The sequence below is a fragment of the Felis catus genome, chromosome A3 (assembly GCF_018350175.1).
Source record: "Felis catus isolate Fca126 chromosome A3, F.catus_Fca126_mat1.0, whole genome shotgun sequence".
NCBI lineage: Eukaryota > Metazoa > Chordata > Mammalia > Carnivora > Felidae > Felis > Felis catus.
The window spans coordinates 80,332,831-80,350,020 of record NC_058370.1 but is presented as its reverse complement, the minus strand read 5'-3'; the positions used below and the strand labels follow the sequence as shown (position 1 = coordinate 80,350,020).

The window sequence follows — 17,190 nt, the reverse complement described above, 5'->3', positions numbered from 1 at the left end:
AGTGCAAACAGTGGAGGGGCAGACAGACGGAGACACAGAATCTGAAGCGGGCTCCAGGCTCTGTCTGAGCTGTCAGCCCAGAGCCTGACGCGGGGCTCAAACTCACAAACCGTGAGATCATGACCTGAGCCGAAGTCATACACTTAACCGATGGAGCCACTCAGGCACCCCTCCACATCTCACCTTCCTAACGGGCTGAATTTTGGTGTGTTTGGTTTTTGTTTCTATTTGGTTTTGTTTGGGTTTTCTTGTTTTTTTGTTTTGTTTTGTTTTTGCTGAGCTTCTTGATGGGGAGGGTCTATATCCCTAATTAGCTTAGTACAATGTCCCAAGAATAGCAGGAATGCAATAAACATTTGTTGAATTGTTTTGAAAGTCTAGCCATGTAGCTATTTCCTCCCCTACCTTCCTAAATATACCTTGACATTTATATAAATATGTGTGATTTTCCTTTCGATTGTAAAAGTAATACTGTTCAGCATACACCACTCAGAACGACTAGGAGAAAACGATGGAAAAATAACAAGCGATGGCGACAGATTTGGAGCAACAGGAATGCTTATACATTGCTGGAAGCAGTAGAAATTGGTACAACCACTTGGGAAAACTGTTGGCACCATCCATAAAAGCTGGGTCATACTTTATAAGCCAGCAATTCCACTCCTAGGAATGAGCTCAACACAAACACGTGCATATGGTCACCCAGAGGCACATTTTTACCAGAAGTGGGATTACTTAGAGCAGCTCCCAACTAGAAAATACACAGAGGCTCCTCAACAGTAGAATGGATAAACTTATCGTGGCATGTCACCCACAGCAAGGAAAAAAAACCTAGTCAACAACATGAAAGAATTTCTAAAAAATAATTTTGAGGGCAAAGAGGCAGATTTTACTTTTAAGAAGCACTTACCATATGATTAGTTTTACATAAAGCATACAAATAGGCAGAACTATTCTATACTATTAAAAGTCAGGAAGGGTCTGTTAGAAGTGGAGGATTGGTGATTGTAAGGGAATAGGAAAGGGAAGCTTCCAGAGGTGCTGGTAAGGTTCTGTTCCTGGACCTGGGAGCTGGTTACATGTGTATATTCGGTTTGCATCCTTTCTGTAAGTATCTTACACTTAAATCGTTTTTTTTTTTTAAATAATACATCTTATTTGAGAAAAACCTGGAAGACACAGAAATATTTTTAAAAATTTTAATCACCTACACCCCACTACCCAGAAATAATTAACATTTTGGATTCTTTCCTACTAGTCTTTTTTTGGTTTTGAAGCCACAGTGTTTGTGCCACCTCCTCCACCTCTGCTCCTCATATATTCTCTCTCACACACACACATTTTGCAAAATTGGGTTCACTTCTACTTAGGTTTTATTTTTACTTAAAAGCTAATCCATACAATCAAATATTCGTTGCAAGCATGTTTTTTAAGATGCAGCAATGTATTCCATCAAATGTGCGTGTGGTGTGTGCGTATACATCTATCCACAGTTCTAGGAATGTATATTATATGCTAAGAATATTTTATTAAAAATATTGTATGTATACGCATACACACTATATATTAATAATAAAACTTTTCAAATGTATAGTCCTAAGAAAGAAGCCACCGGGTCATGAACATTCTGTAAGTTCTACGTTCGTTCTATATTTCCTTCCAGAAAGCTTGCATCCCACTGACGAGGTGTGACGGCTCCTTATATCACAAACCAACCTCGGCTCATTTATTATTGTTTCTATTTGTTTTTAAGAATGATGAGGCTTATAACAGGACTAAGGAATCTGCCGTTTCGCACACGAGGTTGCGGCGCTCGCCAGGACACAACTCTCAGAACACCTCTCCTTTCCAGGCGTCCGTGCTCGCGACCTGCGCTTCTGCCCCGCAGGGCGGCCGCGCGCGCCTGGGCCCCAGCATCTCGCGCTGCCCGGTTGCCGTGGGAACGGTAGAAGGAGGCAGCGTCCGCAGACCTAGCTGTAAGCCGTACCGAGGCCCGGCCATGGAGCTGCCGGATCCGGTCCGCCAGCGGCTGGGAAACTTCAGCCGGACCGTGTTCAGCGACTCCAACCGGACCGGGCCGGAGTACAGCGAGGGTCCTGGTGAGTGGCAGAGGCCCGGCGCAGCGGGTATGGCCTGCGGAGGACCTGGCGTGGGTTTAAGGAGCGGCCAGAGTTTGCCCGGACCTAAAATGGCGGCCTCGCCTTCAGCTGGTTTTCCGCAGTGCGGAAAGAGAGCCGGAGGAGGGGCCCACCCCTAGGTTGGGGTTGGGGCTGGGGCTGGGGCTGGGACACTTCCAGTCCCGTATCCCTAACGGTCCTGGCCGGCGAACTGTAAGCCTAGCCGCTGAGGTGGCACCGGCCTTCCTCAGAAACTAAAAACATAAACACTGCCTTCGCAGCACACGTCCGGTCCCGCATCCTCCGCGAAGGCCGGCGGTGTTTTTCCTCTGCGACTTCCGCTCTGGCGTTTGTGGCCAAGCTGGACTGAAAACAGCCCAGGCAGTCTCCCCTTCCCACTCCCCACCTTGGTTAAAATATCTTCTCTTCTCCTTTACTCGCAAAACGACCACGTTCCACCGCAAGTCCGTTTTCTGGCGGAAGAGATGGAAAGATTTTTTTTTTTTTTTAATGAGTCCTGTTAAACCGCTATCCACTCCAGAATGGTAGCTGCCACAGTAGAATCGCTTTCAACAAAGCTCGCCCCCTTCCCTGTCATCTCCACATTCCCCTCACCATGTACAACTCTTTCCCTAAATCGCTAACAAAATACCACGATACAGCATTCAACTTGACGGCAAGTGGTAACTCTGTTTCCTCCAGAACAGTTTCCCTCCTTAAATCATGATGATAGACAACATACTGTCATCCAAATCCATGTGGTTTTTATCACTGAACTCTGCTGGGGAAATAGAAACCTTTTCCTCCTGCTTGGTCTAGGGACTTTTAAAAGAGCGCAGAGAAAAGTACGTTCCCATAGTTGCATTGTTTTCACCCTGAATTTAGGCCTCTTTAAGATTTAGGATGTACAGAGAAAAGTATAATGTGAAAAATTAGGTCAAGTCTCTGATTCTAAAGCGAAGCCTTAACAGGCAGTAAAGTCTGGTGATGCAAGGTATCAGAGGTCAGCGGACATTTTCTGTAAAGGGCTGGTAACAAATATTTTAGACTTGCAGGCCATAGGTCTCTGTGGCAGCCATAGATAATGGTAAATGCATAGATGTGGCAGTGTTCCAATAAAACTTTATTTATGGACACTAAAATTTGAATTTCATGATTTTCAGTGTCACAAAATATTATTCTTTGATTTTTTTCCCCCAACCATTTAAAAATGTGAAAAACCATTTTTAGCTCACTTGCTATACAAAAAACAGGCAGCTGGCTGGTAGTTTGCCTACCCCTGATTTATATAATGTTTTAATTTAAATTCCGTTTACAGAACTCAACTGGTACTTTTGCAAAATTTAGTAAATTCATGTCTTGTGCTTTCAAGGTTCATTTGCATATTAACTTGATTTTCAGTTGCATGATTATAAGTTTGAAATGCCGTATAACTATAGCGTAACGCTTAAGATGCTCATGTACACAATTTCTAACATAAAAACTCCTTAGCAAAATTTGACTAATTTCTGCTCCAAAGGTATTAAATTTTTCAGCTTAATTTATCATTTCCTTCCCACATTTTCTTCCTTGTGGATCCGAAGTAGGTTTGATTATTTGCACTGTAATTACAAGTGTATACCATTACCACGTCCACTGACCTAGAGTTGTACTGTTATGAAAAAATCCTAGGCTGGTGAGTTGCCTTCAGGTTTAACAAATTTTAAGAATTCATTCTGTTATCACTGATAATGTAAGAAATAGGTACAAGCAAAAAAAAAAAAATTAAATAGGTACAAGCAAAAAAAAATTAAATAGGTACAAGCAAAAGTAGGTCATAATATCGGAGTAAAAAAAAAGTAGATTAATAATCAGGCAAATTCTTGGAGCTATAGGAAACCTTACTCTGAGAGACCAGGATTATTTCTTATATTTTAAAATTATTGAATGGCAGATATACTCAGCTATGGAGAGAAAAAAAGTTTTTAAGAAATTTATTTTAGGGCCTTTATAAATTGTTACATTTAGGGCAATTGATTTCAAAATGCATTATCTGTTCCTAAACTGTTAGAATTTAGTCAAATTTAGAATGTATTTGTAGGGCTTAATTTAAAAAATCAAATTCTTAATTTAGGACCTTTCTCTCTTACATAGAAGCAAAAGGTATTAGGCAATCACCCTTAGATAAATGAAGCTCATGAATCACAAATGTCTACATTGATGTCTTTATGACAGTATGTTTCCATTCTTTCTGCTTGTACATATTTGGTATGCACCATGTGTATGGCAAGATTTTAGGTTCTATTAGTATCTCAAATTAGGGATTTGTGCTTACAATGAGTCTGTGTATTAAGTAAAAGAGAAGGAAAGGGGACTAATGTTATTGAGTGCCTGCTAAGTACCAGGCATGGTGGTAGGGTAAAGTAATTAATACTATCTCTAATCCTTGCAAGCAACCTGTGAGGTACTTTTAATGTTACCATTTTACATATGAAGAAATTGAGACTCAAAGAGGTTAAATAATTTATCCCAAGTGTGGCATTGAGGATTCCAGGGGTGTTTGAGGAGTTATGGGTTTACTTGGACTCCAAAGCTCCTGATCTCTCAGCGCACTAGACTGTCTAGAGCAGGGGGATGTTCTTTGCTAACACTTTCTTACGCACAGGTTAGAAGTAAATACCTAGAGGGGAAGAGATTTCTACCAGGGTGGGGGAATAGGATCAAGAAAGGACTTACGGACAAAGTGGCATTAAATTGGGTATTAGTGAATGGATGGGATTAGAGTATGCTGAAGAGAGGTGTGTGAAAGGTAAGTTTTTATGTATTTTATGTGTTAATTTTATAGGCTTTTTACATAGAACTCTGCAAAGGAGGTTATGATCATTATTGTTACCTGTTCAATAGGATTCAAATTGATACTCCACATTTAATCTACACCATTAGTGTGCAGAAAATCAGCAGACTGTAATGGCAAATTGAAGAAGTAATTGAAAACTACGAAACATACCTCTACGAGGGGTGCCTGGGTGGCTCATCAGTTGAGCCTGTCTGACTTCTGCTGAAGTCATGATCTCACGGTTTTGAGCTCGAGCCACAAGTCACAGAGCCACAGGGCTCTGTGCTGACTGTGAAGAGCCTACCTGGGATTCTCTGTCTGCCCCTCCCTGCCCCCCCTCAAAATAAACAAACTTAAAAAAAATAAGAAAGAAACATCCCCCCATGAAGCCAGTATATGAATTAAATAGTACTATGATAGATATTTCCTTTTGCTGTCAGTGATTATAAATTGGCTTAAAATTTGGAGTTTTGTTGAACCAACACTATAGATACTAATTTTAAGAAACTAAAGGACATATAGGGCATTGACCAGAATTAGGAGCTTGGTTTTTTTTTCTGTCTCTTTCTTTTGTAGATAATGAAATGGTTTCCAGTTTGGCATTGCAGATGTCACTTTATTTTAACACTTACTTTTTCCCACTTTGGTGGGTAAGCAGCATTATGATGCTTCAGATGAAGGTAAGTCTGTGCTTTAATACTTCTGCTGAGGTCTCTTCTGCCCATTCCTGGCATTGTTACATTGTCAATAAAATTAAAGTTTTTAAAATTTCTTTTCTATCTCAGGTCAGTTTTACTCTATGTGAGATTTTACAAACATGTTTATTTTTGTGTTCTTTTTGTTGTTTTTTAGTATTCAGTCTTGCCTGATTACTACAAATTCATTGTGGTCACTGTTATCATCATAATAACCTTAATTGAAGCTATCAGGTTGTATCTGGGCTACATGGGGAACCTACAGGAAAAGGTAGGCTCTTCTTTCCTTTCTCTCAGTGCTACACATAAAGACAATACGGTTTTCATGATGAGGAAAAGGCAGGGAGCTGTGGTAGAAGGAGCAAAGGCCTGCCTCCAGCTTTACTAATTCTGTCCCTGTAGTCTGTTCAATCTCCAGAGCCTGGCTTTCTTTGTATATAAAATGGGGGAAATATTTACTTCAAGGTTTGTTGGGATTAAATGAAATAATTTATATAAAATACCTGAAGATAGTCAGCACTTAAGAATTGACAGTTTTCCCTCTTCTCCACCTGCCTTGAAAATACATGGTCAATTAAACATGTTTGGATCCTGAATAAGAAAATGGGAGAGATTATAAACTCAGGAATCCTAGGCCAGACACGTTTTTCTGAGTCATTGTGTTGCCTAAGCATTTACAGTCACCACAGCGTAGGGATAATGCTTAAAGATTTCTGTGGTTTTCTCAGCTCTTCAGAATTAGGCACCTACCGGTCTCACTTGTTATTTCTAACCCAAGCATCCATTCCCCCAGACATGTTGATTCCTGGTCATGCTTTTCTTTGCTTACTTACCTTCTCGCCTCTTCTTCCTTCTACCCAACTTCAACAGCCTACATGCTTGGACTCTTTCTTTCACCTAATCACTGTTGTCTTATTTCTTACAGTATTTAGTTCATGCCTCTTTGTGATGCATTCAATTATTTATTAATGTATATCATTCTAGCATTGCCACCTAAGTTAGTTTTCACTTTTAATCTAGACTGTAAGCCTTTGAGGACACGGACCATTTTCTACTCCTTTTGAATTACAGAGCTCATAATGTAGGTACCCAGTACTGATGATCTATATAAATGAAAGACTGTACTTTACTGATCTGATTTACTCTTATTGTGTGTCGTTGCAGGTTCCTGAATTGGCTGGCTTTTGGCTTTTGAGTCTTCTGTTGCAACTGCCTTTAATTCTATTCTTGCTCTTTAATGAAGGCCTAACGAATCTGCCATTGGAAAAAGCAATACACATCATCTTCACTTTGTTCCTTACTTTCCAAGTTGTTTCAGCCTTTGTTACCCTGAGGAAAATGGTAAATCAGTTGGCAACTCGTTTCCACCTCCAAGACTTTGACCGGCTCTCTGCATACAGAGGAGGCACGAGAAGAATGAGATCCTGTATAGAAGAGATTTGACCCAGGGCTGTTGAGTGAAAAGCTGAAAGATCCTTTAGCAAGACTGTAAGAGGGACATATCAGAGATCTAGCATGAGAGAAAGGACAAAGCAAGTGTTTTGAACTGTATATTGTCTAGCTCTGAAATTCCAAAGCTGGGGGCAATGATAAGACTGATTGTACAGTACACGAAAGCAGTAAGTCAACCCTACAGCCTAGATACTGTCCACCTGGTGGACAAATATCTTAGTATTTTTGTTGTTGACTTTTTCAGGTGTATAGAAATCTGCGTTGGTAGTCACAGTTTACCAGCTTTACAGTAATATTTCTTGTTAGCACCTAAAACTAGAAACGTGTATATTTCTTTGAAGCTTGTTGGCTCTTCATGTCTTGGCAGTACATCTGAAGCACATGGCAATTCTTGTCAATATCCTGATGTATTAACTATATTTATAAACCAAAACACCAGATTTTGATGTGTCCTGGGTTAAATTCTAACCCTACACTTAGCTTTTATACAGAGGTTAAAAACAGGTGGGTTATCATGGTATTTAGGAAATCATAAAATTGCAACTGTTATAAAACCATGTTAAGTATTTATAGTGGTTGTGTACAAAAATGTCTTTATAATAAATTATGAAATATTTATGTTAAAGTATCTACAACAAATCATTCCTATGTTGTATAGCTATTTTGGGCTATGGGTTTATTATTTTTATTGCAGAGTTGCAAGGGAAGGAGATAGATAGATAGATAGATAGATAGATAGATAGATAGATAGATAGATAAGAGAGCCTTTTATGTAGTAGGCACTGCCCTAGGCACATTTATTAACCCTTGTGATCTCAGCTATTAAATCACTGTTCACTGAAGAATGCATAACCATTAGATTTACATGAGACTTGATTTGAAAAGCAGCGTCCCTGTTAATACACAGTGAGAGCTGAGATGGGCAAAAGAGATTGCACTCATGATCTTAAATGAGCATGTTTCCTTGCTAATAGAGCAAACCTTTTTAAAGGAGTTGTTAAGAACAAAGCTGCATGGGTGTATCTCAACATTATTTTTAGTGATGATCGAATTGTCTTAAGGGTTATAATATTTTCTTCTTAGCTATAGGGAAATGTGCCTTTTATAAGTAATGCATTTTACTGAGAACAGTTGTAGCTACATTAAAAAGTGTTCTTTCCAATTTTCCTTTTCTGTAATTCAGGCTCATCCTAGTATCTCCCTGTTTTGCCTTATTCATTCTTACATTGCTTAATTTTTGAAAATGTTTTCACTCGTAATTACACCTGCCCAAACTAATCATGCTAGTTTCATTATTTCTGCTTCCTATTAATATATATAAAGTTCAGTCAAAGATTTCTCCCCCGATGCACAGGCTGTTTAACTTCTCCCTTGTACCAGAGAAGTTACTATGTATATTCCAATACTTTGAAATCCAAAATAGAATTGTTTGGTTATTTTTTTTTAACTTACATTTGTTTGCATTTGTTTCCAGATGGGGATAAGTGATTTTTTTTTAATTGTTTTCAGTTTATTTTGCGAGAGAGAGAGAGCAAGCTCGTGAAGAGAATCCCAAGCAGGCTCCACACTGCCAGTGCAGAGCCCAATGCCAGGCTCGAACTCGTGAACTGTGAGATCATGACCTGAGCCGAAACCAAGAGTCGGACACTTAACCAACTGAGCCACTGAGGCACCCCGGGGAGAGGTGTTAAAGAAAATATAAAATAAGAACATTAAGTCTATATAGCAGATAAATTAAGGGGATGATTAAGCAAGACTGTTTTATATAACAGTTTCCAGAGTTTTATCTTAAATATCAGAGCCTCTGATACATTCATACTTTAATTTATATTAAAGGATTAATAGGTAAAATATTAGAGTCATAGTCAAATTTTAAAGGCTATAAAAATTGGAAAATGAATTTGATTAAAATTTTCTACAAAAAAAATTGTTTTGGTTGTACTATCTATATTGCTTAAAATGCAAATATAATAAGGGTGGGAAAAAAGAAAGTAAGAAAATCAATTGAGAACATGACCGAGTCATTTGTTTTCCATCTAGACAACAAAACCATGATTTTGTGTTGGGCCGAACCAGTATTTTCTGTCGGGGTATACCCTGTTCCCTATAAGCATATGAAAATTGAGGTAGAAGAAGATGTTTACATGTCAGCACATTTGGAGTTCCTGCAGTCCTTGTTTGTGTTTTATTTGAATAAGTTCGTCCATTCTTAATTCCTGTTACATCTATCTTTCTAGGGGTCCACGACACAGTTCTGAAAATTTCTAGTTAGGATTTTGACCTTCACAAATATTTTGTCTTTCACATATTTTTTTTATTCCAGAGGCTTTGGCTTATCACGGACAAAGTGGACGCAAATTTCTGTAAATCAGAATGTATTTTGAAAATTGGATTTTAATCAATGGATGCTTGAATGTCTAGTATGTACAAGGGAATAGTGGAGGTTCACAGACAACTAAGACTGCTCCCAGTTCTCAGGTGTATGATGTGGGAGGTACAATATTTGCAGGACACCCTTAAGACAAAGTAGAGAAGTCCAACTTCATCAGGGTGAGATGCACTGAACAATTTCTACCTGATAGGTACCTGATAGGATAACAGTCTTTCACTTCCAGCACGTCTCCCCAGTTTGTTCCTGGCATCTAGTGTCCAGGATTATTAGCATGTTGGCCCTTCATCAGCATTACTGAGCACCCACTATTCATCTCACTGTCAGAGCACAGGCAGGGGACATGGTGAGGGGTGTGAGGAGTGTGGTTAAACACACACACGCTCGCCTGTGCACTATTAACAAGTACACTGTCTGGTGGGAAAAGCAGACAAGCAAATCAATGATCGTACAATATAATGGGCACTGTGGGATTACAGAGAAGGGGGTTACAGAAGATGAAGAATCTGTAAAGTCTTTCCAAACAAAGTAACACTTGAGATTTGAAGAATGTGTATTAACTGTTCATTTCAGTATTAAGAAACCGAAATAATAGTGACTCTGAGTACTGTTTCAGGTATTATATATACTTTGGTAAAGCTGGTGGGGAGGGTACATGAGAAGAAAGGACACAGAATAAGGTAGAGAAGCTTGGGAGTAGCTAGTAAAGTAAGCTAAAGATTTTAATGTTCTCAATCCCTGAGTGATTTGTCAACAGGGGAATATCACAAACAGATTTAGGCTTCAGAAAAATCTCTCTGAAGACAGTGTGGAAATAGATTGAAAGGTTGGACCAGATGTTGATTTGATGAAGTAACTTTGGAGAGAACAAAGTTTTTTAAAAAATCATTTTATATTTTAAAATAGGTATTGAAAATTTTTTCCTTATTTTTTTGGGATTACGCACAATGTTAGTAACACAGTCACTGTGTTATTGCCCCTTTGCCAGTCGTTAGATTGTGATTAACTTCAATAGAACTCTATTTGAAATAGTCTTTTATACATTTTACTTGGCATAACCTAAATGGTTCATAATTTGCATCAGTTGAAATTATGGCTTTTAAAAACTTTGAAAATAAATTTAATCAAGATTTTGAGAGTAAAGAAAAGTCATCTGTAAATCCACAACCCTAAAATAAGAACTATCAGCAAATGTCATGCTTCCTTGCTGTTTTCCACTTGTAAATGCTTTTTAAAAACATAGCTGTGATCATTGACACTTATAATTTTGCACCCTGGTTTTCTGAAAACATAAATATCCATCTTTCTACCTGGTCAAATAACCATCATCTTAAATGATTGCACAATATTCCCATCAAGGAGATAGATGCTAATTGCTTTTAACTTCTCTCCTATTGGATATTTGCACTGTTCTCTTCTTTTGCTTTTATACAAACATTGAATGAGCATCTCATGTAGACTGTTTTTTTTTTCCCATATCTTAGATGATTCCTTTTAATTAATAAGCTAGACCCTCAGCAGTGAAATGGCTGGTTCACAGGACATGAACATTTTTAAGGACTCTTGATGCATAATGCCAAGTTATCCACCTTCTGCCATTTACCACTCACACTTCTAAAGATAATACAATGAAAATTTTGAGAAGGACAGACTTATGGACCTTAGTTAGCCATTCATCTTGGTGTCTCAGTGTGGCTACCACAGGAACACTGAATCTCCTAAGGAGGAAGAAAAACCTAAAAGCTGTGAAAGAAGAAGTGCAAAGAATTAAAAAAAAAAAAAAGATTTTTGAATTAAGGGAAAACTGATAAGGGACAGGAAAAGGATTAGGCAAGCTGGTCGCAGTCAGCAACAGACAGGGAGATGCGACACAATAAAAACTGGGTCATTGAGTTGGGACAGCCCTAGGACATAAAAAGACTGAAATGAAGTAAAGCTCTGGATTACTTTGTTCTTGAATATTGAATTTTTTCAGAAGCATAGAGCATGAAATATTATAGTGATAAGCCAAGATTGGAAACATAGCCAAGAAAAAGAGGTCTTTAAGGGATTGTTTAAAATGTGCTGAAGGAATAATTTGGTTTGGTCTTAAACAGCTCAAAGAGTAAATTGACATAAAGCTTTTGCATAGCAAAATAGGCATGAAGGCAGAAAACAATGAGGCAAGGGGAGCAGGGTACCCTATTCGTAAATTTGTTCCAATGTGAAAATTAGATTTTGGTCCTAGAAAATGTTCATCAGAATACTCAAACGTATTTTGAAAGTGCTACCAGCATTAATTTATTATGGGTATATATCTTCATTCTGGTTTTAAAGGATTGCTAGTTTGAAGGTTTTAAGTCAATAAAACAGTTAATTGTAAGAATCATTCTAAAAATCTCCCCCCCCCACTTCCCCTCCCCCCCCCCCCCCCCCAGTGTTGAAGCATTAAAAACATTCAGGCCCTAGAAAGATGTGTTTAAATACAGGTTTAACCACAATGTTTAAATTTATCCTGGTGCTTACATAGATTTACATCTTTCTAAAAATGAGACCAGTCAAGAAAGTATAGAACTCTTATAAAACAAGATGAAAAACTGAGGATAAATGGAACATCTATTCTATGAAAAACCAAAGACACTTGGCAATTTATCTTATCAACATGCTCAGTCTAAACAAGTTCCACAGCAACACTCTTGGCTGGAAGAAGCTTTTTAACGTAGTGAGGTATATAAAATCACAGTGTGTGTATCACAGCTATATATCCTTCATGGCTCCACAGTCCCAAGTGTTTAGCGCTAGGTCACATTAAAAACATAGACTTTTAAAAACAATCAACCAAGAAAGGCCTTCAAATTCTTTACAACTATAATAGCACTGTATTCAGCTGATAGGGAAGTGGTATGATCAATTAATTTTTAAAGGTTTTTAGTTCCTGATCTTGAGTTATTATATTCTAATCAAAAACATGATAGAGACACTCCTCACTAGTATAGCTTAAAAGAGAAAAATGTCTGATACTCAAATTCAAATTCAAAAAGTGATATGCACATTTACTAATTGTTTTTTATAAATGCTTGATTCATTAGTGTCTAGAATTCTAGTACTAAAATGATCACTAGAGAGAGTGGAAGTTTAGGACTTTGCTTCAATAGCTTTCCTAAAAAGGAGAGATAGAGTCAAACTATTTTGCTATTCTAAAATCTTAGAGCTTCCTATGGTCAATAAACCTTTGCTAAGGAAGGCAGCAGTGCAGTTAACTGTTGACTGTTCAGTAATTTACAAAGCAGAGCAACAAAGGATGTTCATGCCTTTTATTTTTAGCATGCTAAGATTTTGTTCTGCAAAGTAAATGTGATTTAGTTAGCTCCAACAATGTAACCATCCACTATGTTTGATATTTCAAGGCAAAAAGACAAATAGGATTGAGTTCTGCCCTTGCAACCAAGGTCGGAAGGAGACAAATTTAAGGTGATTATAATGGCTTATGATAATATTGTCATAGAGCAATGTAAAATATGAATATAAGTGAGGAATCCTGTCTAGGGGGCAAGATGGTCTTTAGGATAGATGGAACAGCATAGGCAAAGTTACAGACATTTGAAAACATAAGGCCTGAACAAAACCAAAAGTAGTTTGATGCGAATAAAATGTAAGGTGTGTAGAGAAGGTCTTGAGATAAGCTGGCAAGATTGCATCAAGATGTTATCAGTCTTTTATATATTATAATAAAGAGTTTGAACTTTATCCTGTAGACAATGAATAGTGGTATATCTATATTGAAACAGAATTAGAAGACATGGTTGCCATATTTGAAAATGATAGAAAACTGAAGGAGAGCTAATTTGATAGATGATACAATCTTCGTTTCAAAAGAATCTCACAAGAGGGCTGAAATTCTAGGCACGAATACATTTTACACACACACAAACATCCTCCAACATACACTGCTCAAAAAAACACGTCCATAATTAAGGAGCTTGTTGTGTGCTATTTTTCAAGGGAAGAAATCTGGGTGGTCTGAGGAGAGCACAAGCATGTACTGTATTAATAGGAATATAATGACCAGATCATACAGAGTAACATCTCACTGTACTCCCGCGTTGCAATAGTGTCTTGACTTTTACAGTACTTTCCCTACCATTGTGCTTATTGAGAAATCTAAAATCAAACCTAACCATGTTGCTACTCTCCTTAAAACTCCAGGGCGCCTGGGTGGCTCAGTCGGTTAAGCGTCCGACTTCGGCTCAGGTCATGATCTCACAGTTCGTGAGTTCGAGCCCCACATCCGGCTCCGTACTGACAGCTCAGAGCCTGGAGCCTGCTTCACATTCTGTGTCTCCCTCTCTCTCTCTGACCCTCCCCTGCTCATGCTCTCTCTCTGTCTCAAAATAAACATTAAAAACAAAAATTCCAAAAGACTCTCCATTTCCTGCAGCATAAAACCCGAACTCCCTAGTGTGGCATGCAGAGCCTCTTCGCACCTGTCTGGTCTCATCTGGCCACCTCTCCAAACCAACAGCTGCAGCTCCTCAGTCACCATTCTGGATTTTTGCCTACGGACATTTTCCCTCCACACCACTCTTTTTGCCTGAAGTAATCTTACCCACATGATGAAAGTCTACTTACCGTTTAATGCCTAGCTCAACTGTCCTATCCTCTATGGAAATTTTCCATTGTCCCCCATCTACTTCTAGGTAACACCTGTACACGTTTTTTGTTTTTTGTTTTTGTTTTTTATCTTATTGCTCATATCTTATGACTGCAACTAAAACAATTTATTATATGTATGTTTATACACTCCTGCTACTTAATTGTAAGGTCTTCATGACAAGTGTTTTATTCATCCTGGTATTTCTAATGTTTGACACAGTGTAAGTGTTCAATAAATATTTGGTGAATAAGTGAATGAATGGATTTAGTTGATGGAATCAGTGTTGCATAGCGGTTAAAAGCATGGGCTTTGGAGGCAGATAAACCTATGCTTAAGTCCTTTCTCCATTTGTCAGCTTGGCCTGATATTATTTGACTTGCCTAATCTTTAATTTATTCATCTTTAAAATGGGTGCTTGTATAGCCAAAGTATGGAAAGAGCCCAAATGTCCACCAATGGATGAATGGATAAAGAAGATGTGATACACACACACACACACACACACACACACACACACACACACACAATGGAGTATTACTTGGCAATGAAAAAGAATGAAATCTTGCCATTTACAACTACATGGATGGAACTAGAGGGTATTATGCTAAGCGAAATTAGAGAAAGACAAATATCATATGATTTCACTCACATGAGGACTTTAAGATAGAAAACAGATCAACATAAGGGAAGGGAAGCAAAAATAATATAAAAACAGGGAGGGGGACAAAACATAAGAGACTCTTAAATATAGAAAACAAACAGAGGGTTACTGGAGGGTTTGGGGGGGGATGGGCTAAATGAGAAAGGGGCATTAAGGAATCTACTCCTGAAATCATTGTTGCACCATATGATGACTATTTTGGACGGAAATTATAAAAAATAAAATAAATTTTAAAAATAAACAAATAAAATGGGTGCTTGTAGGAGCACCTGGGTGGCTCAGTCAGTTAAGTGCCCAACTCTTGATTTCAGCTCAGATCATGATCTCACCGTTCATGAGATTGAGCCCCACGTTGGGCTCTGCACTGACAGTGTGGAGCCTGCTTGGGATTCTCTTCCTCTTTCTCTCTCTCTCTGCCCCCACTCCCCTGCTTGCCCTCTCTCGCTCTCAAAATAAATAAACATTAAAATAAACAAATAAATAAAATGGGTGCTTGTAGGACTTTTGCAAGAATCAAATGAGATAAACATAATAAATATTCATAAATGGTAAATGTTCTTATTATAATTTAACCTTCTTAATTTCCTGGACAATTTAATTTCTTCTAAGTCATTCAAACTCACTTTGTCACTTTTTAGGACCAGAAGCTTTACCCCCAGGTTTGATTAGGCAGAGATTTTGATTATCTAAACTGATAAGAGACTTGCTGATATTGTTTAATAGGAACTATATCTGGTCTGAGCACCCTAAATACCAGGGCACAGGCATAAAGCTTGCCTTTCCTGTGGAGCCAGATCCATTTAGGAGATCAAATTATAATTGCAAAGGCTGCTTAGAAAGCAAAGCTTCAAAAGAAAGGAAATTAGATATTGTTACAAGCATGTTTCTAACAAGTGAATATGTATCTATTAGGGACATTCCACTAGAATAAGTCACATTCAAGTGTTTGTTTGTTTGTTTGTTTTCCTCCCTTTCTGCTGAGGCAGTGATGATCTCAGAATTGTAAAAAGATCTTTAGAAGTCATTGTTGATGTAGGGAGGTGAGATAAATACATTGTCTCAGGAGGCCAGCTAATTACTTTGATGTTGTCTATGTGGGTTTAGCAGTTTTATCCTTGGCTTTCTATCCAGAAATTAAATTTTAACTAAGAGACTCAAAAGGAGTGACCATGTGACCATAGAAACTAAACTCATAAAAGACTGATGTATAAACCAGGGTTTATCAATTTATAATGCAAACTACAACTGCTAGTATATTGTCTTCCTATAAGAAATCTATTTAGGGGCGCCTGGGTGGCGCAGTCGGTTAAGCGTCCGACTTCAGCCAGGTCACCATCTCGCGGTCTGTGAGTTCGAGCCCCGCATCAGGCTCTGGGCTGATGGCTCAGAGCCTGGAGCCTGCTTCCGATTCTGTGTCTCCCTCTCTCTCTGCCCCTCCCCCGTTCATGCTCTCTCTCTCTCTCTGTCCCAAAAATAAATAAAAGTTGAAAAAAAAAAAGAAATCTATTTAAAAAGCCAAATTATAATCAAAGTTATTTATTAATCATGAAATGGAAGAAATGGATGTTCATATCATCTAGCTATGCTAACTTGAGGTGCTCACCTCTATTCTAGAGATGTGTCTGCCTAGGAATTGGCTACCTGAATCCATGCTGATCAGGGCTCCCCCTCCCTAGCACTGGGAGATGCCATGAACAAAGTTAGGGAGGCCAGAAATTTCACAATATGTGTAGAGAATTACAAGCAGGGTGTGCAATGCTCAATGTAAAGAAAGAGAAAGGGCAGGGGGTGCCTGGGTGGCTCAGTCGGTTAAGCGTCTGACTTTGGCTCAGGTCATGATCTCACAGCTCATGAGTTCAAGCCCCACGTCAGGCTCTGTGCTGAGAGCTCAGAGCCTGGAGCCTGCTTCAGATTCTGTGTCTCCTTCTCTCTCTGCCCTCCCCCACACACATTCGGTCTCTCTCTGTCTCTTAAAAAAAATAAACATTAAAAAAAATTTCTTTTAAAAAAGAGAGAGACAAAGGGCAAGAGACATGAGGCTGAAGAGGTAAACGAGACCAGATCATGGGCTATAGAGACTGGTAAAAGGAACAGCCAGGGCCACAAAGATTTATTAAGCAGCACAAAGATTTATTAAGAGCTGAGCTGGGCTATGTGCAGCTGTTTCGACCTTTGCAATTGGATCATCTTCTACAGCTATCTGGGTCATCTTGGACAGAAGTTAGATAGTTAGGCTGATCTGGAGTTAGGCATATATAAAGCAAAAACACAGATATTTCTAGTTGTTGCTGTGGGTGGCAGCAGGAATGAACCGTGGCATCTCTACTAGATAGAAGGGTAAGGGAAACCATGAGGGCTAATCATCAAACAAGGGTGCAGCAGAGGTCCTGATGAGGTAAAAGGCAAGTCTGAGTACCTGTCTCCCTAC

At 38.6% G+C, this 17,190-nt stretch overlaps 1 protein-coding gene across 1 annotated transcript; it reads left to right on the top strand.

Annotated features, from left to right (window-relative positions):
• The first annotated feature begins 1,789 nt into the window (after window positions 1-1,789).
• TMEM17 (transmembrane protein 17) lies at window positions 1,790-7,704 on the top strand. Its single transcript, XM_003984037.6, has 4 exons — window positions 1,790-2,099; window positions 5,509-5,612; window positions 5,785-5,898; window positions 6,792-7,704. The coding sequence occupies exons 1-4, from the start codon at window positions 2,000-2,002 to the stop codon at window positions 7,068-7,070; spliced, it is 597 nt and encodes a 198-aa protein (XP_003984086.1). The 5' UTR covers window positions 1,790-1,999; the 3' UTR covers window positions 7,071-7,704.
• The last annotated feature ends 9,486 nt before the right edge of the window (window positions 7,705-17,190 follow it).

What these genes read in the sequence shown, in the direction of transcription:
- TMEM17 (XM_003984037.6), top strand. Translation starts at nt 2,000, where the DNA reads ATGGAGCTGCCGGATCCGGTCCGCCAGCGGCTGGGAAACTTCAGCCGG. An exon ending in GGAGTACAGCGAGGGTCCTG is followed by an intron (nt 2,100 to 5,508) that starts GTGAGTGGCAGA and finishes TTTCTTTTGTAG; the next exon opens with ATAATGAAATGGTTTCCAGT. An exon ending in TGGGGAACCTACAGGAAAAG is followed by an intron (nt 5,899 to 6,791) that starts GTAGGCTCTTCT and finishes GTGTCGTTGCAG; the next exon opens with GTTCCTGAATTGGCTGGCTT.